Here is a 24,885-nt window from a genome sequence, read left to right on the forward strand (position 1 = left end):
TGAGCCTATGGAGGGACAGCGCCACTGGGCTCTCGGACACGCTCATGCATTCCACACCAGGCAGGCAGCGGCGGCCAAGGCCAGGGCAGCCGACTGTGTGAGCGCCAGCGTGAGGCACTCCTGCCAAATGCTCTCCCCAGGGTAGTTTGATCTCTCTATCCACCTGCCCCCTGAGGCTTTTGGGGCACACTGCAGCCTCAGAAGCTGCTGCAGCCGGTAAGGGAAAGCCGCCCAGCTGCTCTGCGTGGATGGGTTTTTTAAAAAGAAACCCGGCCGCTTTCAATGGGATTTGTTTTGCATTTTATTCATCCCGTCATCTCTAGCGCCTTCCTCCAAAGCAAGCCGCAGCCCCAGGCAACGGCAAATGCAGCCCCGGGCAGAGGCCAAGTTGCAGCACATGGGCAGCAGAGGGTAGGCTTGTGTTCGAAGCAGGACATCCCTCTGATGATTAAGATTATTTGCCGATTTCTGCGGTTTGCAGCTTTCAGCCCCAGCTGGCTTTCAGGTTGGTTTCTAGGTGCACAAGCACAAGCAACATTTGCTCCTTGTAACAACTACTCAAGCAGATTAGGCGGACAACTCGGCCCTGGGCCAAGAAAGCGCTTGGCAGCATCCCCTGCTCTTCTGAGGCATTTCCTCTTCCAAAAGCCTCTTCCCTGTTTCTGCTCGGTCAGGCCCAGGCAGGCAGAGCGTTTATCAAGCCTCCCAGACTCTGGGTGCAAAGGGGCCTGAGAACGGGGACCGTCGCCACAAGGATTCTGGGGAGCCACTGAGCTGCACAGGTGCAAGCCGGGACGCAGCTGAAAACAAACCAACAGCCCCTCTGGGAGAGGGCAGGGCAGACCGAGAGGTTGGAGAGAAGCAGTCCGGCTAGCCTAGGGCTACTCTGCCAAATCCAGCCAGTGGGGACGTTGTTTCATTGCTAACCCTCCCTCCCGGCCCCCAGCCACGTACTCGGCTGTAGGCAGACATTGACAAGAGAGCCAACAGCAGGGCAGAGCCATGGGCCCACACTATAAATACCCTGGCAATCAGGGCAGAGAAGAGATTTCGGGAAGCGCCTCGCTGGAGGAGACTACCTCTAAAACACAAGCTGGATAAGAATCGTGGCAAACCACAGACATCAGAGAAGGACTCAGTGGGTTCTCCCTCCTTTGAGGATTGGCTTCGTCGTTGGAAAACATCTCATCAGACAAGCCTACGGCCAGTAGCCTCGTTAGCTGGCATCAAGCTTCCTTCCTTCCTTGGACCTCTGCATATGTACCTGCAACATGAAAAGGGCATCAGGACTGACGCAGACCTGCTGGCTAGTGGTCCGGGGAGACCCCTCCGCTCCGTTTTCCAGTCTGCTAAGTTAGTGCAGTGGGTGAGAAGTTGGTGAGCCACGGTCCTTACGAGATGACAGCAGTTTGTCACCGGCTAAGTTTCCCCCTCTCCTCTCCAGCTCAACTGGACGGCCTTCCCCTCCCTCCTGACTCCAAAAGATCTCCCCACCTTTTTACAGATGCTAAGTGCCACACCCCTTCTTCAGAGTTTCAGTGCTGCTTGGATCTACAGCTCTACGTTGCTCCGAGACCCTGGTGTGCAGGGAAACCAGACACGGAGGTCCTTGGAGCAGGTGACTGCACAGCGCATCTATTGACCTTTTCTACATAATCCCTTTTGGTGGTCTCTACGTGGAAGAAGAGACAGACTAGAATGAACCAGAATCATCCCATTTTGGACACTACATTGCAACGCATGATGCTCATGCAAGAGAACTCGGTCCCAACCTGCCCGGATCAGTTGAGGAGTCTCACAGATACTAGGGGTAGACAGAACTTCACAGCGGGTTTGTTGAGTAGCTAATCCTCCAGTGGGAGCAACACACCACACTGAGGCTACGCCTAGACTGCACCCTTCTGTCGACAGAGGGATGCAAATCAAGCACATCGAAATTGCTAATGAAGCCGGGATTTAAATATCTCGCGCTTCATTAGCATAAACATGGCCACCGCTTTTTTTCGAAACGGAGTTTAAAAAAAAAAGGAAAAAAAGGCAGTCTAGATGCGGATCTGTCGAAAATAAACCCCTTTTCAACAGATCCTGTATTCCTCCAAAAATGAGGTTTATAGAATCTGTTGAAAAAGGCTTTAGTTTCGACAGATCCGTGTCTAGACTGTCGGGTTTTTTTCCCAAAAAACTCCGTTTAGAAAAAAAACAGTGGCCATGTTTATGCTAATGAAGCACAAAATATTAAAATCCCGGCTTCATTAGTAATTTCGACGTGCCTAATCTACATCTCTTTGTCGATAGAGAGGTGTAGTCTAGACACACCCAGAGACTGTCACTCGCCCATCCCAGCATGGCAGAAATGTAGAGATTCCCTATTTATGGTGTCAGTCTTTGGAAAGGGGGCAATTTTCATCCCAGAGAGCCATATCTGTACGCTGAGGCCTCACATACTAGAGCCAATGTGGCAGTTAACCCCAGATAAACAGGAAGGGATCTGATTCAATTCCATTATTGTAGAACAACTAAAATTAAGATCCCTACTTTGCACCAAGCAGGGGTGCTCTAGTTTTAGAGGTATCAAGTGGTCAAGTTTTCCAAATTATTAGGGAAGCAGCATCCACGCAATAATTTCAGGTGATGGGGGAGTTGTAATGTGGGCGGGAAGATGGGACTTTTGATAAAGTCAGACTCTTCTTGAGAGCTCCATGTGGTTTAGTGACTATGGACACCTTGACGTGAGAGCTGGGATCTGGGGCCAAGGGCTCTCCTGCAAGCTGTCTGCTGATACGAGAACTCAATCTGGACCAGTCGGCTTTGGCGGTTTTATAACGGGTATCCTCCTGCTGAAATGGAAACTAAGGGACCATCTCTCTTTTCTTCCCTTGACTTCTGGGGCTGAGACCCGGGGCCAGAGGACCTCCAGGTACATGGCCACTAGCTGCTGGCCCAGCTGAATGCCCATTGAGTGGCACGAGGCAAAAGACAACATCCCCTGAACCGAAGCGTGGCATGAGGCCATGCCAGGAGAGCCGGATTTAACTAACCAGATTAACACCCCTCCCCCTCAGTCTCCCGCCAGCATCCTTTAAAAACACATGTTCACATTCTGCATAAGAAGCAGTAGTGGAGCAGGGTTATTGGCCAACTTTCTCTAGCAGCCACCTGTGCATTTCCTCAAGGCCTTCAGCCTTCCTGATTCCAACCCGACATTGATTGATAACGGCGTTTCTCTACCCCGTCTAGTTCACCCCCCTGGTGAAGTACATGGACACAAAGCACAGAGTGAGGAGAAGCCAAAAGTTTCCATTTTATGGATCTGTACTGATCATGCGAAGCTGTTTGTGCAACCAAACCTCTCTGCGGACGGGCAGCGGAACAACCCCGCATGGTTTTCTTGGGTCTATGGGGAGCGCTCACATTGGGGCATGGTTTGGAGATACCAGGAAAGTATTTGTAGTGTAGTTCACATTCAAACATGGTCTTTACGTCCTGCTGCTCCTCCCCCAAACCCTGAGCAGCTCCCTCGCGCAGATCCTGAAAGGTTAGACTGGAAGCAGGGGCTGATTTCACAACTCAAAAGGAGGTACGTGTGCCTGGCTGGGGTGGGGTATTCATAATGCATTTGGGGCGAGAGGCTGAACAAATGTAAATCCACAGAAAGAAAAGCCTTTGTTCCTGCTAATTTGGGGCAACAGTCATGCTGTCAGCAGGTGAGGTCTTTAATATGGCGGGCAGCCCATGACGACTAGGGTTGCCAGATGGTTTAACTAAAAATACCGAACACCCCTGCCCCCCTCCAAAAAAAAACCACCAGGGAAAAAAAAGAGAAAAAAAGGGGGAGACCAAAATTGTTGAGCAAAAAAAAAAGGACCCTGAGAGTTAACCAAAAAAAATTAAAAATAAAACAACATGGCCCCTTTAAGAAGAGCATGTGAAGCTTTTTGCCAGCGGCCATCTTGTTTTCCTGATCAAGCCAGAAGACAGCTTCTCTGCGGAACCAGGTAAGCGGGGAATCCGGGGGGCTTAGAGGCCCTGGGAGGGATTCGGGGGCTGAGTGTGGGTAGGGTTGCCAGGTGTTTGGTATTTTCACCTCCTGTCAGGGGAAAAAAAAATCAGAAAATACCAGACATTTTAGGTGTCCGGTATTTTCTGAATTTTTTTTACCGGACAGGAGGTGAAAATACCGGACTGTCCGGGTCACTACCGGTCACCTGGTAACCCTAATGATGACTATTAATCCCAGCATGCAGTGCTCCCTCTTGAGCGGCATACAAGGACCCTCAGGGGACAAGAGCAGGGGCTTTGCATGCTGGGAGTGGTATGCAGATTAGGTGCAGTGCTCTGGGGCACTTGGCCCCTTCCAGGTAATGCCCCCAGTGAGGCGGCTGAACAGCTCTGCCTGATGCTATGAAAGCTGATCCAGAGGATGGAAACGATGCAGACGTTGGTGCTCATATAAAGACTACACTAAGTTGACCCAGTCTCTAAAGTATTAGTCAGCAGTCTGAAAGTCTGCACTGACAATTTTAAAGGGACACTGCCGTATCATTTTAGTGCATAATTTGATTCTTTAAAAAAAGATGTGACCGTATTGTCCATTCGTTACTCCCCCACATCAAAAGCCACCTTGACTCTGCATGGACCATTGTCTGAGCGCTCCTCTTCTGAGTAGCTACTCCAAAGTGGAGCGCCATTTCTGCTGGCCACACAGGTGACGTGGGCATGCAATGGGAGTGAAGAACAAACGGAGGCCTTGCCGATTTGTGCTTCTCTAGAAACGTATGGGAAAACTGCCCGTTGATTAAAAGGGACAAGATCAATAGAGGAATATTCGTTTTCCAAAAGTCTCGGAGGGTTTGCAAAAGGACAGAGAGCACTTATAAATAACTGCAATTAATGCTCACAATGCTCCGCGAGGCAGGTAAGTATTTTGCCATTTTACAGATGGGGAAAACACAATTTGAATGACTTGCGCAAGGCCACAAAAGTGAGTGGTGAGGCTGGCACCCTGGAGCCCGTGCTCTGACCACTAGGTAACACTGCATCTTGCTATATACAGCGTAAAAGTGATTAAAACAATTAAAAACAGCTGACAGTGTCCTTTTAAAGATTCAGTTGACTGCATCTAACTTTTACACAAGGATTTTTTACTCTGAAGAAGTGACATTTACGCCTGTTTGTGGCATTATGAAGGAATTACCAGAAGAAGTTTAGACTGAAAAAATGGTTTGGTTTTCCTCACATATTTTCATCGCAAATACCTGGAGCAAGCACTAAAAGTGAGGCTGGTACTCACTGTCCCGCCTGAAAAAGCAGAAGAATACATAGGCATGTTTCATGTCAAGGAATTTAGTTTGATGGCATAAGCAGCGCAGACCCTACATTCACCGGTCTCTTGGACCCTTTTTGCTCCAAAATCTTAGACAAAATACTAAGAGGAGACCAATATGGTTTGTAATTCTGGAAATTCCCTTGCATTAAAAACGAACCTGAACTGGCGATGTCGTAAATCAACTGATCTTAGAGGCATGTTTCCTGAACACGCATGGCCTTGTCCCATCACTACCGGCACAACCCTAACCCAAGCTGAGGCTGTCTCCGAATAGGGCACCAATACTCTTCTCATGTTTCTCACGCAGGGCAGCTGCTCTGTCCTCTTGCTGGGGACCAGTTGCCTATCCTGCTAACACAAGGCAACTGTAAATGCGCAGCCACAGAGAACTGGTACATCTCTTCTGGAGGCACGAAGAGACTCAAAGACAAGATATCGTGAACCTGTGTGCACTGTAAGAACCATGGGCTTTCTTCAACGTGCTTTTCTGGTACTGACCTTAAAACCTAATCTGCACTATGCCCCCTGCCGATCTAAGATACTCAACCTCAGCTACACGAACAGCATAGCTGAAGTCGATGTACTAAGCAGACATGATCAATCGATTGCTGAGTCGATTCACCATGTAGCGAAGACAAGCCCTAAACCTACATCATTAAGATTAGTCTTAGGTCTCTCTCTATATTTTCCTTGAATGGATAAGGATTATGATTTTTGCCAGAGGTCGGGCCCCAAAAATCTCCCTAATTGTTGGAAGCAAATCCCAATAAATATGCTAGGTTGAATTCATGGATATGGTATGTTTACTACAGGGAATAAACTGAATTCAGGATGGATTGTGGAGAGAATTTTATCTATTTGGTGCTAATTTGATATGGAGATCACAGTAGGTTACATCAGATTGTGACGTGACAGTCCAAGTAAAGTTTGGTAGTACCCAGAAAGAAATGCCACCTACATGCTCCGTTTGCATGTAATGGATTAATTCTTGCCAGCAGCATTTCCATAATCTAGAATACTGCACTCTGTTCCGATCTGGTACAATTCTGGTTGCCACAAACTCATCCGTTTCAGGGAGTGAGTTAAAAACTGACCTACCCCTCGGTTAGAAAGACCTCGCATCTCGGCGTTGAGCTTGCAGTTGGATTAGGTAGGACGGGTAGGATTAACTGCAGCCACATTGGCTCCATTTCAATCCAGTACATACACGTTACACACCAGACCTAGAGTCTGCAGAGACTGAGGGATCACGGGACTCAGAACAGCTAATTTCTCAGGCTCCAACCCTGCACTTTGAGCACTTCTGTCTGTTACCCACAGCTTCAAACAACTCATCAACCAACCATAAAATGGAGTTTTGGGTTCTCCTGGCTCCATGAACACAAAGAGGTGCACGTCCTACCATAGGAGGAAGCAATGGCTGTTAAGTTTTACAGTTATAGTGGAAAGCACTGATCACAGCTTGCTGTCCTCATTACTGGATGTGGCAGGCGGTGGAGGAGGTGGCTTGGCAGCACATGCAGGTGGGGTTGACGGATTTAGGGGGGATTAGGTCGAGGTCTTCATCGTCTGGGATCTCATCTAACCGATAGCCATCCTTTAGCAGCTGGATGTTCAAGTCTTGGTTGATCTGCTGCAAACAAAGAAACAAACAGTCAAATGCTTGAGGCTTTTTCCTGCCCCCAAAGAGGGCAGAACGGGTTTCCCAAACATGGGACATGTGTGTCTTTCATTACCAGCTGCTAAACATCCCAGCAGTGAAACTATCCCACCAGAGTCCCCGCTGCATCCCCCGGTACCACACCCTTTCAATTTCCTCTCAACCCAAATAAAAGGCCAGGAACGCTTCCAAATGCCCATCGCCCACTACCCCTGGGCCAAAGCAGACTTCTTTTCCAGCTGCCAAGAGCTACCATACCAGACCCCATTTCTACAGCTGAAAGCCTCTCGCTTTCCCTGACTCACCAGCCAAAGTACCCTCTCAGTGGGTTTTTATCCATGCGTGGAATAAATTTTGTTACATGCACCATGGCCTGTGTGAATGTGCACCACCAGTAGAAACACACACACTGCCAGCTGTGAGTGCTCTGCTAATCAGCTAGGCGGCATTTGAATCCCAAGCACTTGGCTTACAGGGAACGCTGCTCACCAGATACTCCCTACCCTGGAGCGGGATGTGCAATTCCCGGCTGGCCTAGATATGAGCTTTAATCAAGGAAGATTGCTAAAGAAACTAGAGGAGCTGCAGCAGCCTGGACAGCGGCAGAGTCTGTCTCTAGGATCTCATGCATTTCTTTAAGAGCTTCTGGGCTTCAAGCTTCAAATGCACAGGGCTGGCTGCACGGCAAACTGCCCCACCGGGGCAGTTCTATACAATGAGAGAGCTGCCAACTGAGGCTGCATGATGCCACTGCAGTTATTCTTCTTGGAGGAAGGGGATGGTTGCCAGTGGAAAGAATTCTACCAAATGCAATTCTGGTCCACTTGGTTGCAAGAGGGTTGCTCTCTCTTGTTCATTAGTGCAGAATTTAATTCTAAAAGGTACCGTTCCAGTATGAGTTTCGGAGGGAGATTTCCTCCTAATCCGGCTTTTAACAAGTTTCTTTCTTTAAAAAGGCGGATGGGGGGCTATCACTCAGAGCTCATCAACTACCTGAAGGGGGTTCCAAAGAGGTTGGAGAGAGGCTGTTCTCAGTGGTGGCAGATGGCAGAACGAGGTCTCAAGTTATAGTGGGGAGGTCTAGGTGGGATATTAGGAAGAACTATTTCCCTAGGCGGGTGGGGAAGCGCTGGGATGGGTTCCCTAGGGAGGGGTGGAATCTCCATCCCTAGAGGTATCTAAGTCCCGGCTTGACAGAGCCCTGGCTGGGATGACTGAGTTGGGGGGGTCCTGCTTTGGGCAGGGGGCTGGATTCGATGAATCCTGAGGTCTCCGCCAGCCCTGCGATTCTATCATTCTAAGTGAGAACCCAGAGAGAACTCCCTGAAGCCAACGTGCAAACATGGCGGGTACAGCCTCACAAGTGCCAAAGTTTGTTGGAGTGTTTTATGCAGCAATAAGGAGCCAATATTGATACTGCACCTTTCACCCCAAAGGATCCCGGAGCATTTCACCAATAGTGACATGCACTCTACACGGGGTTATTGCAGTCTTTCCTACGTGCAGTCGTGGCGGGGCTACTGCTCTTCTTTAACAATGGTGATTGAAACAGCTCCCAATGTGGATACACTGATCCCAAGCCAAGAGCGTCCACAGGATTCCACAACAGCTGGGCTGTGTCTAGACTGCATCCCTTTTCCATAAAAGGGATGCAGATTAGACACATGGCAATTGCAAATGAAGCGGGAATTTAAATCCCCCCCACTTCATTTGCATAAACATGGCTGCCGCTTTTTTCCGGCTCGGGGCTTTGCCGGAAAAAAGTGCCAGTCTAGACGGGGATCTTTTGGAAAATAAAGCCTTTTCCGAAAGATCCCTTATTCCTTTTTTTAAGAGGAATAAGGGATCTTTCAGAAAAGGCTTTTTTTTCATCCCCATTACCATGTGTTCCTAGGTGTTCCTCTGAGGTCTCTAGTTCACTTAGGGTGTGTCTACATGGCAAAGTTATTTCAGAATAATGGCTGTTATTCAGAAAAAACTATGCAAGCGTCTACAGAGCAATTCCGTATTTTGAAATAATTTTGCAATAATGGACGGCTTATTCTGGCTGCTGTAAACCTCATTCTACGAGGAATAATGCCTCTTCCAAAATAGCTATTTCGAGGTAAGGCATGTGTAGATGCTCCACTGCTGTTATTTTGAAATAGCCCCTCACTAGGGCCATTCTAAGTTATTCCTCCTGGGGCTCTAAATCGAGATAGCACGTCTACATTAGGGAAGCCGGCCTTGGACTCATTTTGAGGCTTCCCTGCAGTGTAGACATGCTATTTCAAAATGAGGTATTTTGGAATAACTAATTCGGAATAGCTTATTCCAAAGTCACTGTGCAGTGTCGACTGATCTGGCCTCACCTTGCTTGGCTGCCCAGACCTGATGGCATAACTGAAGAGGCCCCAGATCCAGTCCAGACTTCTTCACCTGACTCTGGCTCTCAGCTGTCTCTTGAAGGGTTGATTGTGGTTTGCCAAAAGGAGGGACTGAAGGAGGAGCAGTCTCCTGTGGCCCAGTGCCCACTAGCCTAATTTGATCCTTTGGGTACGCAAAGTAAGGAACTAGTGGCTGACGAGCTGATTCACTCTAGATGGTTGAAAAGCACTTAGGAGATGATGCTGAAGAACCAGCACGGCTGAACTCTCGTTTTTCTCCCAAAGGAAAAGCCAGAAAGAGCTTATCTACAAGCTCCTCCTGAGACTCCCGCTTGCCCTGGTTGTGTGGCCGGATCACAGAGCCTGGAGTGACCCCGGTACTCAAGCACGTGTCGACATTCCACATACGGAGACGGCTGTGAGCAAACTCGACGGTCGCATCCTGTGGACTTCCTACAGGCACACATGTCAGGTGGATGGCTCCCATGGCTGCCCTGGCCTCCAATCTCGCACGTTTGTGTCTCTTGTGCCAGGGCGCCATACACTGGAGGGCTGCCAACGTGGAAAGCAATTTTTGACCACTACGGGATAAAACTTCTGGTGGTGTAACCCACACACCTACTGGGCATGGGTCACTGTCCCATGTAGTAGCACCGAGACCACTTAGAGAGAGAGAGAGAGAATGAGTGTGCTCTTTGGCCTTAGCTGTGAGCCAGCTGGCTTTTAGCTCACGCATTAAACTCCTGTCAGCGTTATATTAAGATCGCCAGTGAAAACATGCCAGGGGGAATTCCGGCCTCTCTCAAGTGGATACGTGGAGAGTCTGTTAGCTCAGTTAGGGGAGAAGCATCTGCCATGTTTATTCCAAGATTCTTTCCCCGCCCACAAGTGTTGAGGCTAAATTCTTTACCCAGCTCTAGGAATTTCTTGCTTTGATGAGTAACATTTAGGGCAAGGCAGGCAGAAGAGACTGTAACTCACCTCAGCTGAAGAATATCCCGAGGAGGAATATCTGGACATGTCAAAGTCATCATCGCTGAGGGGAGACAAGATACAGCAAGGAGAAGGAAACAGTTAAAGAGACTTGTTCTCTCTTTAGCATCCTGCCTCTCTATCTTTTGTCCATGCTGTGATCTCGACTCCACGCACGGGGAAGTTTATATATGCATGGGGCAACTTTCATCAACAGATCTCAAAGCCCTCCGCCTGCCCCAGTTTTATAAAAGCCTGAACATGAATATCTCCATACCCATTTCACATGTATGGAGAAAGGTGGATTAAGAGACTTACCCAAGGTCACAAGTTGGTAGAAGAACTAGAACAAGTGGTGGAAGCAGGAGCCTGGGAGATCAGGACTCCAGAATTTCAAGACTACACCCCTTGCAAGAAACAATGCCAGATACTGATATACAATCTTACTGTTAATTAACACTTGTCATACCTGTCCGTATCCAGGGCGACCAGTGGCTTTTCATCTGGGCTCTGATCTAATGAGGAATAGCCTTTATTGGGAACAACCAGCCTGCAAGAAGTAAATTTTTTCCATTAAGCACAAAATTCATTTCAGAACCATTTAACACCCCAGACCAAGTCATAATATCGCCTGGTTATCAGAGAGACCGCTCTCTCTCATTCTGCAGAACGTCACTTTCGTTGAACAACTCTGTCCCTTTCATGAAGTTGCTTAGGCTGAGCGCGGTAGAAAAAATTAACTGATGTGCCAGTCATCTACGCTTTACAATTAAATGGAACCAAGTTTTGTCTCTGGTTAGCTGTCAGGCCAGTTTTAATGGGATGAACGAGCTAGCCATCTCTTAGAAGTACACTCCTCCCTCGCCGGGCACAGCTGTTACTTTCTAGTGTTTCAGTCTGGTGGACGCGTTGCACTAGAAAGACTTGTAATGTAGGAATGCTTTTTGGGAGCAGTAAAGTGATCACATTAGCCAATAAGCAAATGTAATGAGGAGACATCAGAAGGCAGGCGCCATGAGTACCTCTAAGGCTAGGTCTATACTAGAGGGCAATGTTAAATTAAGGTGTGCAACTCCAAGTACCTGAAAACCGTAGCTGACATTCACGTACCTTAGCTCAAGCTACTGCAGCATCTCCACAGTGGGGGGTTGATGGGAGAAACTCTCCCGTTGGCTCCCCTTACACTTCTCAATCTGGTGGAGTACCGGAGTCGACAAGACTGTGATCAGCAGTTGATTTAGTATGTCTTTACTAGACCCGTTAAATCAACCCCTGGGGGATCAATCCCCACAGCACCAATCTTCTAGTGAGTGTAGACACGGCCTTGAATTCAAAATGGGTGAATCTTTGGCCTTATGGAGCTTAATCCTTAGCTAAATCCCAAGAGATTTGCTATGCCATTCTCCACTCTCACTCTGCCAGCGGTTTGAGACTTCTTACGCTAAAATTCAGAAAGCGGGGGGCTAGATTTAGCGAGGTGAGAGATGGTCCAGAGAGCTGTCACTGGGAACTCATTTCAAGATTATGACTTTCTCTTTAGACCACGGCTCAAGTGGCGCATACGTCTTCAGGATCTCACATGATGCTTGCAAGGGATCCAGTCTCTGTCCAACATGCATCTGCCAGAGCTGAAAGTACTGAGCAAACAGACCCAGGTTTGGGATCTGCTGTGATCAGTTTCCCAGCCATCCTTTTCAATGTAGGAATGAACTGATCCATGCACAGCAGAGGAGTTGGGGGGAGGAAGACTGGCCCGTGGCCGTCTCAGCAGCCCAGAAGGGATGGAGAAGAAAAAAGAGCAAAGATTCAGTGTCATGAGACTGCTTCAGTGCATGGCAACACAGTGTGACGATGACGGCATCATATTGATGCCACATCTGGACCTTACACCAGGACACTCACAGACCTGCCTGTCGCCCATTATGTGATGACAAAGTGTTCTTCAGCTCTTAGAGTCTGAGCATTCCTGTCCCAGGACAATCTTCCTCGGACAGGAATCTTTAGAACAAGAAGCAAGGGGCTTAAATTGCAGCAAGGGAGGTTTAGGTTGGACATTAGGAAAAAGTTCCTAACTGTCAGGGTGGTCAAACACTGGAATAAATTGCCAAGGGAGGTTGTGGAATCCCCATCTCTGGAGATATTTAAGAGCAGGTTAGATAAATGTCTATCAGGGATGGTCTAGACAGTATTTGGTCCTGCCATGAGGGCAGGGGACTGGACTTGATGACCTCTCAAGGTCCCTTCCAGTCCTAGTATTCTATGATTCTGCATTGCATAAAGGTGCCTGCAGCAAGTCAGCGTGGCCTCCCCCAGATCCAGATGTTTACAGTGCCCTTTGGAAACCACTAGCCATTTCATGCCCTGATACAGGGGTATGAAGGGGACACGTGCTAAACTTGAAGCACATGCGTAAAGGTATGTTTATACTGCCATGGAAGCCCAGTGAATGCAGAACCTGAGTTAGCAGACCCTGGGTTTGTTAATCTAGGGCGATTTGTTTGGAAACCTCTTAGGAACTGTTGAACCCTGGGACCAACCTGGGGCCCCAGCATTTCAACTGGGCCCAAGTCTAACCATCCATATCCCAGACTTCCAAGCCCCCTCCCAAAATATGGCCTCTCTAATAGGGATGTAAAATCCCATTTAATTAGTTAACCAGTTGAACCTCTCTAATCCGGCACTCTCAGGTCTTGGAACATCCATGGTCCAGCATGATTTGAGTGAGCCGGATGCCCATGTATCGTGGGTGTGGCCAAGTTTCCTGCAGCCCCATAAAGTTTGTTTACAGCCTCCAGTCCTGGCGCTCAGTGTTCTGTGCTGTTATTTAGCTCTAATTTACCCCTCAATGTCTTTTAAGAGCCCAGCAAGTGCTGGTAATGCTGCTAGACAATGCTGACCTCCCATGATAGGGGCTGCTCCAGCCCAGTGGAAACAGCCTGCCGTGGACAGGGGCTGCTTTGGCGGGGCCCGAGCGCCCCTGTCTGCGGTGTTCTCAGTAGTGACAGGTGGCAGAACAAGGAGCAATGGGCTCAAGTTGTGGTGGAAGAGGTCCAGGTTGGATATTAGGAAAAACTATTTCAGGCGGGTGGTGAAGCGCTGGGATGGGTTACCTAGGGAAGTAGTGGAGTCTCCATCCCTAGAGGTGTTTAAGTCCTGGCCAGGTTGATTTAGTTGGGATTGGTCCTGCCTAGAGCAGGGGGCTGGACTTGATGACCTTCTGAGGTCTCTTCCAGCTCTATGGTTCTATGATTCTAAGGGGTGAGAGCAGCCCCCACTAGTTAAACAGAACCGATAAGCATCACTCGTTCAGGGTGACGCTTACTGGTTAATCGGTTAACCTTTCACATCCCTACTCTCTAACCTAGGGGTGGGCAATAATGTTTGTAGGGGGGCCATTTCACCAATGTTGGTAGAGGTTGTGGACCAGCCGCAAGGGGCGGAGCCTTAGGCAGAAGGGCGGGACCTCGGGCGGAAGGGGCGATTCCCTCCAGGCACCATGTGCGAGAGGGGTGGCGGGAGGAGACTTAGCGCCCTCCTGCAGGGGTGAGGGAGCACGAGAGGTCTCTCCGCCCCGCCCTGCCAGGGGCACGCAGTGCCCAGAGGGAACCGCCAGCTGTTTTGAACAGCTGGCAGTCCCTTCTGGTGCCGCATGCCGCTGGTGAGGGAAGGAGTCTTCGCACGCTCCCCCACCTCTTGGTCTCGACTGGCCCGGGGACAGCGGCGCAGCAGGGAGGGCCGTGGGCAGGATCAAATGGCTTGGTGGGCTGGATCGGGCCCCTGGGCCGAATCTTGCCCACCCCTGCTCTAACCCTTTGTTTGTGGTCCAGTTTGGGAAAACTTGACTGTCCAGAGGAGAAAGGAAGCCAGCTCCTGAGACTGGGGAACACTTCTGGGAGCATGAGTCTACACTGCAAAGCAAAAGGGCTCGAACTGTGGGTCCTGACTTGACTCAGGCTGGTCCCAAGGGGTCCCGGGACCCTAAGTCTGAGCTCTGAGTTAGCAGGATCTGTATGTAGTCAGAAGAGGGCTAAGGCTTGAGCCTGAATTTGAACCCTGGCCTTATATTACAGTGTAGACATAGCCTTAGTCACATTGATGACTGAGATTTAAGCAACTGTTTAAGAACTCTTCCTGAAGAGGGATTCTCTCCTGGACAGAAGCCTCGGTTATTTTTAGTTGTTTAAAGCAGATTTAAAAATACTCAGTCTATCACAGCAGGGTTCCATGTTTACAGGCTGTAATTTTATACACATTATTTACATCGTGCTATGAACAGATACAAAGCGGTGCAAGACACGAAATAGGACAACCCATGCCTGGACATAAGAACATAAGAACGGCCGTACTGGGTCAGACCAAAGGTCCATCTAGCCCAGTATCCTGTCTGCCGACAGTGGCCAGCACCAGCTGCCCCAGAGAGGGTGGACCGAAGACACGATCAAGCGATTTGTCTTCTGCCATCTCTCTCCAGCCTCTGACAAACAGAGGCCAAGGACACCATTTTATCCCCTAGCTAATAGCCTTTTTTGGACCTAACCTCCAGGAAATTATCTAGCTTCTCTTTAAACTCTATTATAGTCCTAGCCTTCACAGCCTCCTCTGGCAAGGAGTTCCACAAGTTGACTACACGCTGTGTGAAGAAGAATTCATAATTCAATTTAGACCAAACCCAGTGTTGGCCAGCAGTTTAGCAAGATGCGCACTAGGTATGCCTGGGGGGAACATGGGTTTTAAGGAGCAGTCTGAAGGACAGAGGGGTCTGACGGCTGCTTGATATGTTGAGGGAAGAACAAAGGGCATAAAGATGGAACTGGAATAAGGAGACAGCTAGACACTGCTTCTTTTCACAGGGATTTTTCCGGTTTTTCAGCATTACACTTTCATAGATGCCACAGAGATCGTGTAAGAACCCCAATGGACTAGAATGTTTTACATTAGGCTTTTGGGATTATGTGAAGATTGAATACAAGTTAATATTGTTAATCAGTATGAGATTTAAACAACACAATATAGATTCAGGATCTGGCTGGAAAGGAAACTGGTTAATTTTCATGGGGACCTAATGCACGCTGCACATAAACGACTTCTCTTCTGCATAACTGAACTGCAGAATCTTGGCCTTCATTTAAAAAATGCAACATTTCTAGCCATGCAAGCGAAGAGAAAACCTTAAAAAACACAAACCAAATTAAAATAATGGAGTAATAGCGATGAATGCAGAAGACAGAAAGAGTAATGGAGATATGAGCTGTCTCCCTTCTTTTCAGTGGTAACACTAGGGCCATCTCTTCAGTAAATGGAAGATTGATCTGGAGTTTGATTTAGTAAGTCTAGTGAAGACTCGCTAAATCGAACCCAGAGGGTGTCTCTGTCAGCATCCAGTACTCCTGCTTCTGTTATGGGGCTGGTGGAGGAATTCAAAACAAGGTAGGTCGGCTCCAGCTACGTAATCTTGATTTGATGTTGCGTATCTTGATTTGATGTTCCCTTTTAGTGCAGAGCTGACCTCAGTATTTTCTCATGATGCAGCTGAAGGATGGGGCCCCAGATTAGTTCAATGTTCCTGAAATGTCTGGCTTTCAAGAGTGGAGCGGGGCACAGTTAATTTGAAACTAAAAATGATGGTTAATTTCACCAGTGCAAAAAAGCCCATCTGCAAACCTTTCAGCTTCCCTCCTGGCAATTTTTTACAAAACATTGGGAATCCAAACACCTACAGTGCACTGCAGACTGACAAAGGCAGAGAAGAGTAAAATACATTCAAGTTGCTATCAAAGGATGCCTGTGGACTCCCTCACTGATTGTATTATTCATCTTCTTAGTGAATTCATTCAGAACCCGCATTAAAAAAAACCGACTTGAAAGTTGCTGCAGAATTTCCAATCTGCCGCACCAGTGAGCTGCAGAAAACAAGGGACCCTGGCCCTGCCAAAGAATTTACGTCCTGTTTTCATAGCATATAGGGGCCTTTCTACTCCTGGAAAAACCCCACCATTGAAAGTAGAAGAAGCAATGATGCTTAGGGACAGTAGCTGATCTTATGATCCACTCGAGCAGTGCTTCTCAACTCATTTCAGTCCATGGTCCACCAGGCCAATCAAACAATTTACGTGGACCACCTCCTTTTTGAGACATGATAAAAAAGAGCAGACAATGAACATTTTGGTTTGAAATTTATTTCTTACTAACAGATTTTTGGTGCCTGCCCACGCTGTGTGACTTCGGACAATGTTCCTGTGGACCACCGAAAAAGTCACTATGGACCACCAGCTGAGAACCAAAGTGCTAGAGAGTCTAATTGGATCTCAGGAATCTCAGAATCCTAGAACTGGAAGGGACCTCGAGGGGTCATCGAGTCCAGTCCCCTGCCCTCATGGCAGGACCAAGCACCATCTAGATCATCCCTGACGGGTGTCTGACTAACCTGCTCTTAAATATCTCCAGAGATGGAGATTCCACAACCTCCCCAGGCAACTTATTCCAGTGTTTCACCACGTTGACAGTTAGGACGTTTTTCCTAATGCCCAACCTCAACCTCCCTTTCTGCAATTGAAGCCCATTGCTTCTGTCCTGTCCTCAGAGGCCAAGGAGAACAATTTTTCTCCCTCCTCCTTGTAACACTCTTTTAGATACTTGAAAACTGCTCTCACGTCCCCTCTCAGTCTTCTCTTTTCTAAACTAAACAAATCCAGTTCTTTCAGTCTTTCCTCCTAGCTCATGTTTTCTAGACTTTTAATCATTTTTGTTGCTCTTCTCTGGACCTTCTCCAATTTTTCCACATCTTTCTTGAAATGTGGCTCCCTGAACTGGACACTCCAACTGAGGCTTAATCAGCACAGAGTAGAAGAAGAATGACTTTTTGTGTCTTGCTCACCACATTCCTGTTCATGCATCCTAGAATCCTGTTTGCTTTTTTTTGCAACGGTGTCACACCAATGACTCATGTTTAACTTGTGGCCCACTATGACCCTTAGATCCCTTTCTGCAGGACTCCTTCCTAGACCGTCACTTCCCATTCTGTGTGTGTGAAATTGATTGTTCCTTCCTAAGTCAAGTACTTTGCATTTGTCCTTATTAAACTTCATCCTATTTACCTCAGACCATTTCTCCGGTTTGTCCAGATCATTTTGAATTTTGACCCTGTCCTCCAAAGGACTTGCAGCCCCTCCCCGTTTGGTATCATCCGCAAACTTAACAATCGTACTCAAGAGGCAAAGGCCTGGCAAGACTCAATTATCCTGTCACTCATGAAGAAGGGCTGAGGCAGGGTGCTGAGAGGAGCTGGAGTGTTTATAACATAAGAATAAGAAACCCAGAAAGGTGAAAAACGATCATGTGGATAAAGCAAAAGAGAAACAGATGACTCGGTCCAGTACAGAAGACTTGATAAAGGGGGAACAATTACATCAGTCAGTAGAGAGCAGCAGAATCTTTTTCAGTGTTTTCCCTCCACTGAGACTGAAGCAAGTTCCCAGCACAGAGTGAAGGAATTGTTAGAAATGGGATACAGATAAACAGCTGCAGTAAGATCATGACAGACACCATCATGTAATTTTTAGTGAACATAAGCCACGTGAACGATTTCATCGGCGAAAAAATCTCAGAGGGGCCGCCGTGTTAGTTTGTAACTTTAAAAACGAGGAGTCCTGTGGTATTTTAGGGCATGTCTACACTGCAGTGTTATTTTGAAATAACTCCCCTTATTTCAAAATAACAGCGCGTGCGTCTACACAACAAGCCTGTTATTTTGAAATAATTTTGAAATATTTACACAATTAACATAGCTGAAGTTACGTATCTTAATTTGACTTTAGCCCACAGTGTTGACGTACCCTTAGAGACTAACCAAAGTATATAGAATCATGAGCTTTCGTGGATAAAACTCACTTCATCAGATGAACTGGAGTGGAAATAACAGAAACCAAAAAGCTCAAATCCTGACTCCAGTGCTTCATAGTTCAATTTTTTTTTAATTTGGCGAGTAACAGGGCTTCCCTCACATCCCTTGAGAAGCTAATTCACAGTTTAATATTTCGAAGGAGCAGTTTTTCCCGATATCCAGCCTTGACCTGGGGAATATCAGGATACTCTGACGAAGGGTGTATACTGTCGACACAACTCTGGTTAACTTTTCCCCCAGGCTTTCTGCTCGGGCCACGCTTCCCATCACGGGGAAGGTGGGTGGTGCGTGGCCTGAGTCTCCCCAGCCCTGGAGCACGGGGAGGGGAGGACGGTGTGCAGCCCTCAGCCTCCCCATCCAGGAGCACAGGGAGGGAGGGTGCTAGGGGCAGCAACACTCCACCCCGCGAACGCCTACAGTAGGCGTTCTGGGGGCAGAGTGTGGGCGGGGCCAAGCTGGCGGCTTGGGGAGGCAACGCCTCCCCCTGCCTCGCACACCGGTCGCCCATGTAAATATTGTCAGTTATCTGTGCGCATGAGCAGCTCTGAGAAATGTAGTGATGCTATTTAGAGCCCGGAGGAAATATATGGGGAAAACGCATCCCGACGGGCCATTTGCAGACCGTTGTTAAGCCACACCGGTGTGGGCAGTAGGGGTGTGGCAGGGGCTGGCCCTGCTGCCGACCTGCCATTGGATCCACCAACCCTGGCTCCCAGCATCAAGGAGGCCCCTCCAAGGTCCCGCTGGCTTCGCCTCCCCCCGGAGTCCCACCAGCTCCGCTGCTACTCGGGGTCCTGCTCCTGGCTTCGGCCTGGGGCTCTGTAGCCGCCCTCAGCTGTGGCGAGGAGCAGACGTACCAGAGCGACCCCAGCTCGGAGTGGGGAGGAAGCTCGGCATCTCACCCACATACTAGCTCCAGCACCCCCTGTTCAGCCCACCTGTATCTGAAAGCCCTTGAGTACAAAAAGAGCAGGAAAATGACAGGGCTCAAACCAGCCACATCAGAGACAAGCCCTCACCCAGCAGGGTGTTATCTGAGGCAGTCCTGTGCAATCTCCTATTGCCAGGGTTACACGGTGTTTTGGATGACTGGGCACAATCGATCCGACTGAACCTCAGGCTTACGGTGTGTCTAGACTACAGGATTTTTCGAAAAAAGTGGCCTTTTTAAAAAAAAAAGTCCCCTGTGTCTAGACTGCCGCTGCGTTCTTTCGAAAGTAAATCGAAAGGACGCGGCAGGTTTTTTGATCGCGAAAAACCTCGTTTTACGCGGAAGAACGCTTTTCAAAAGTGCTCTTTCGAAAAAAGGCGTTACTGAACATGAACTGTGCTTTTTCGAAAGAGAGCATGAAGACTGCCTGGGTGCTCTCTTTCAAAAACGGCTCGCTTTTTCAAACGTACTGGCTGTAGTCTAGATGCTCTCTTTCGAAAGAGGCTTGTAGTCTAGACGTACCCTTAGCCCAGCTCTCCATAAAAGTCAGCCAGACTGCCAAGGCAGCCCTGCTGCTCTCCTGGCTGCTCCTTGACTCTGCCTCGACGTCTCTCTAACTGCGGCCTGCCAGACCTTGAGAGAGCTGTCCTCACTGTGGGGCGAAGCCCCAAGGGAAGCAGGTGGGGACACGTGGACATGCCGGGAGCCTCTACCTTGTTCGGGCCATCACGTTGTTCTTCTTGGGCTGCTGATTAACTGGGCTTCCCATGTTGCCATTCTTCAGCGACCCCTTCCGAGCTAGCTCCCGCTGCTTCTCTGTAGAAGGAACACAAAGAGGAAAGCAAAGTCAGGGATGTTATTTGTTTGGCTACCATGCAGCCTCTGGCCCTGCCAGTGGAAAGAGTGGCAAAGATTAAAAGCCAGAGGGCGCGAAGATCTTGATCTCCAAGGCAGGGACAGCTCAAAGAAGGCGCAAACTCTGTCCTTCTTCCACCCTGCTCTGTAAGATACCTCATGCTTACTCCAGAGCTGGGGCAGGCCAGGGGCAGCTAGTCTATGGAGCTTTGACTCAGTGGAGAGCTGAAAATGGCAGTGTCACCAACACAGGACAATGCAGAGAGCACACGTTAGTGCTTGGGCCAGTCTAGTTTTTGACCATTTCCCCGGGAGACAATTCCACAATCTAATAGCGTCCACAGCCTGTCGTAGTATCACCTTCCGCGCTCCTTTCAGTTCTAGGCGGCTTTTGTCTGTCCCTAGCGCTGCGTTAACACCCCCCGCCACACACGCACACTCTGAAGCTCATTGTTCTTTTGGTCCTTGTCCCTCTTGTCTCTAGATCATTACAGAACTGTTGCCCTTGGAGAATTCTGCAGGATTTTCAGACTGTCCTTTAGTTTGCTCAATTTTCAGAACGGGTTCAAGTCATCGAGGAGATGGCTGGACCCTGGCAATGTGCCAGTCGGAGGGATTTTTTTGGACTTATAAGTGGGGATCAAAATCAGCTTTATTTCAGGAGAGACTACGACCCCTCCCTAGCAAACTGCTCACCTGGGGCTTATCTAGACTACGCGGAACAGTCGAAAGAGGATATGCAAATTCCCGGGGAATTTGCATATCTTCTTCAGATCGCACTTTGGAAAGCAGAGCTTTTGAAAGTGAAAGTAGAGTAGACATGACTTTTTCGGCAACCCCCCCTTGTCGAAAAGCCGCGTAAACCTCATTTCCTGGAGAATTTGCATATCCTCTCTTGCCTGTTCCGTGTAGTCCAGATAAGCCCCTGCAGAGCTAGAATTAGAATCCAGCTCCACAAACGGAGTCTTCCATCATCACCACCCACCCTCTGCAAAGAGACACAGAACGCTAGGTCCTTAAGACTCTCTAAGTATTATTTCCATGGCAGTAGTGACCAGAGACTCCAATAAGGATGGGACCCCATCATATTGGGGGATATAGGCCCATTCTAGAAGACATGATCTCAGCCCAAGCAACTGAGCCATCTAATAGTAGACAAAAGGCAACAGGTGGGTACCCCAAGCAATGGGAGAAATATAGAAATGACAATGAGGATAATGGTTGAGGAACAAGCCAGCTCCCAGGAAGAGCTCGGCTTTTAGTAACAGGAGCTTGTGTTGGAAGGGGCTATCAGCGGATAGGCTCTGTGTAAGGAACGAGAGCACAGAACATATACAGATTCTTACCTCCCTGATGTCAATGGTGAGTAAACTCCATTGACATCTGTAGGAACAGGATTGGGCCCAGAAATCTCACCGGCATGAGCTGGAGGGAGGCAGATGTGGGACAGGAGTCAGGATTTCAAATCAGTTTTTCATGATGCTGCCACTTGAGCATGGATGGGTCCTTTCCTCCTCAGAGCTCTGGTCTATTTCAGGTTAAATGGACACAGGGAGATACAATGGGCGTTATGGCAGGAGCACTGCCTCTCTGTAACATAACAGGGGCCTTGGGTTGTGCACACAAACATACAGACAGTGCCCGCCCCGGGCAGCTCACAGAAGTTTTATAGCGCATAGGAGGCACCGAGCTCCATGCAGCAAACAGGGAATGACAGTGCTGTTCTTCCAGGCAAGTTTAGGGGTTGGATGGAGACGATGTCTCCTTTATGGTGCCTTCTCTTCCTATTTAGTGACTTAGGGTAAAAGTGCTCATGCAGCTAGTTAGCTTCCACTCCACTCAGCTGTCCTCACCTTCTTGTGGAAATTGAAAGTCACTGTCCAGCGGTCCCCAACCTTTTGGGGCTGCCGAGCGCCCAGGGGCGGGGCTGCTCACGTACCATGTGCCCAGGGGCAGCGGCTGCCCATGCGCCATGTGCCCGGGGCCGCCATTGCACATATGCCACGTGCCCAGGGGTGGGGCTGGCTCAGCTCATTTGGCGGGTGCACATAAATGCCCCAGTGGGCGCCATGGCACCCGTGGGCACCGCGTTGGGGACCCCTGTTGTAAACATTTCCAGCAGTCGGGTTTAGGGACCCGTTTCCAAAGAGGGCCTCTGGAAGATCAGAGAGCTGCCCTCCGAACACGTCCATTCCGCTGGGAGGAGAGCCCAGCTTTGCTCAATCTCACAGCCATACATGCCTGAGGACTTCTGCAGAAAAGCAGACTGGGCAAGTGGAGGCCGAGAGGGTGAGAAGCAGCCTGTTGTGCCAATTAACTCCGTGGGACATTCTGCTGGGGACTCCCCAGTTGGATTTTGATGCGCCCGTCTTTAATATTTATGGTGCTATGCATACCTCCCCTCGGTTCCACTCGAGTGGCTGTAAGCAGCAGTTTTGGTTCGTTTTGGCAGGTGGATCAGTGACCCAGACGGACCCAGTGTTCCACCCCTCTGGGGGGACGGCTGCAGACAGAGGCAGCTATAGCCGGACTGGAGCAGCCCCTGTCTGAGAGAGGGGAGGGGAGGACCCCTCTTTAATCGGTTAACTGGGTAAACAATATATTTAACCGGCTAACCAATTAGATGAGATTTTACATCCTACTTGACACTGATTAGCCAGCTCATGCAGGACTGGGACCACTGCTTCCTGCGCTGCCCAGGAGCACCGCTGTGATACTGGGTTCTCCCACCCCTGCTGTCCATGTCTTACCCATCTGTTGGGTCACCTTAAGTTTAGGTTGCAAGGTTTGAAAGCATCCCAGAGAGCTCTTTGCACCATGCCTGGTACTGCATGGCCCAGGCCTGTGGGCACAGCTGCCATCCAAACAAATACAAATAATGCAAACCACACGGGGAAAGGGAGACATTCAGCACAAACTCCCCACCTCTCACTGTGAAGGTCTCACTTCTTGCTCCAAGAAGCCCACAAGCACTTTGCTGAGGAGAAGACAACCAACCCCGAAGCTCGCAGATAGGTAAAATTAACTTTACATGAGGTTGAACTGATTTCCTTAGCATAAAGAAGCATAAAAATGGGAGCTGTCAGACCTAATCAAAGCTCTGTTCCACCTAATCCAGGGCTGTGTCTGACAGTGAGCTTTACCTATATTACAACAACACACACAGGTCTCATTCAAGATCATACCCTATCATACCACGGGCTGAACACTTGCACAAGTACCTGCCTGCAAATGCTTACCACTGGCCAGCTCCTCCAGATGTTTCTGACAGTAGTGCAAGAAATCCCACAGTAGACAATTATAGCAGTGTTTCTCAATTTTTTTTTTATAAAGTACCCCTTTAAAAAAAAAAAAAAAAGTACCTGCAGTACCTACAGTTTTCATAGAGACACAATTTTTTTTCTACCATTGCAACATATTTGTTTAAACAAACTGAATCGTAGCCGGTCGGGCGATGGAATTTTAGGGTGTAAAAAGTATAAAAATAATAAAGCGCTGTAAAACTTAAAACAAAAATTCAGTTTTCTCCAAATTTCAGTTGTGTTGACCCCAGACTTCTCTCAAATACCTGTAAGGATACTTGTACCACCGGCTGAAAAACACTGAATTATAAAATAACCTGCCCATAGGGCAAGTTTCTACCTAATTCTCATCAATTAGATGGAGAATGTATGTCCCTTAAAAAAAAACCTTACTAGTATAACTGGATGTTCTCATTATCCCACACAAATATCTACTTTATTGCACCCAAGTAAGCTCACTGCCTCTAGTGAATACTATGGCACTGAGTTCCACAGATTAACTGCACAGTGAGTATAAGAGTATTTTCTTCTGTCATTTTGAAAGTTACCTTTCAGTGCTGTTGAATGTTCCCTTGTCCTTGTATTAAAGAAGAGGATAAATACATGCAGCATATGAAGATGAACAGTGGAAAATTCTAATGTATAAAGCTGGAGTTCAAAAAGAATCTTCAGAGCTATTCCCAGTGATTTATTTCAGTCTCTTAAAACCCCACAAACCCAATTTCAAAGTGCTCCTGCTCTTTAAAATGGAAACACGGGACTAACGAATGTTGGCGCTTTCTTGTGCTCGATAATTAAACCAGCTGCGTGTGCCTTTGTTCAGTTTGCTTCGGGCTGCCGACAGCAATTCCGGGCCCCCGGGCAGAATGCTCACTGCAGGCCTAAGCCATGCCCATGCGGCCGTGGTCCCTGACATTGGGGTGGTGCTGAGCCCACGCTGGCTGGTGCCCAGGGAGCTGCCAGCATGGCCCGGGTTTCCATATGCCCATCTGGTAGGGTTGTCAGCTGGCTAATTGGGCAAACCCAGAGACCCTTGACATGACCCCTGACCTGCCCCTTCCTTGCGGCCACTCCTCTGTCCCACCCCTTCCTCACTTACTTTCACCAGGCTGGGGTAAAGGGTTTGGGTGCAGGATGATGGCACTGGAAGGGAGTTTGGGTGGGGGGTGGGGCGCAGGCAATGGGAGGGAGCTTGGGGGGGGTGGGGTGCAGGCAATAGAAGGGAGTTTGGGTGGGGGGTGGGGCGCAGGCAATGGGAGGGAGCTTGGGTGGGGGGTGGGGTGCAGGCAATGGGAGGGAGTTTGGGGGCGGGGCTCAGGCAATGGGAGGGAGCTTGGGGGGGTGGGGTGCAGGCAATAGAAGGGAGTTTGGGGGCGGGGTGGGGCGCAGGCAATGGGAGGGAGTTTGGGGGCGGGGTGGGGTGCAGGCAATGGGAGGGAGTTTGGGGGCGGGGTGGGGTGCAGGCAATAGAAGGGAGTTTGGGGGCGGGGCGCAGGCAATGGGAGGGAGTTTGGGGGCGGGGTGGGGTGCAGGCTCTGGAAGGGAATTTGGGGGTGGGAAGAGTGTGAGGGGC

At 48.9% G+C, this 24,885-nt stretch overlaps 1 protein-coding gene across 4 annotated transcripts in view; it reads right to left on the reverse strand.

The window, feature by feature from the left end:
• Positions 1-283: 283 nt before the first annotated feature.
• Positions 284-24,885, reverse strand: part of FAM219A (family with sequence similarity 219 member A) — a 155,812-nt gene continuing 131,210 nt past the window's right edge. For 2 of the 4 annotated variants that reach the window (XM_075932801.1, XM_075932799.1), the window contains exons 3-6: positions 19,869-19,971; positions 10,794-10,874; positions 10,334-10,388; positions 284-6,959 (exon numbers count right to left, since the gene is read on the reverse strand). In XM_075932801.1, the coding sequence (XP_075788916.1) occupies positions 6,801-6,959; positions 10,334-10,388; positions 10,794-10,874; positions 19,869-19,971 (398 nt within the window). In that variant the 3' untranslated portion in view covers positions 284-6,800. The remainder of the gene's footprint in view (positions 6,960-10,333; positions 10,389-10,793; positions 10,875-19,868; positions 19,972-24,885) is intronic. The other 2 variants (XR_012905012.1, XM_075932800.1) reach the window with 2 other exon arrangements.

The sequence above is a fragment of the Pelodiscus sinensis genome, chromosome 6 (assembly GCF_049634645.1).
Source record: "Pelodiscus sinensis isolate JC-2024 chromosome 6, ASM4963464v1, whole genome shotgun sequence".
Taxonomy (NCBI): domain Eukaryota; kingdom Metazoa; phylum Chordata; order Testudines; family Trionychidae; genus Pelodiscus; species Pelodiscus sinensis.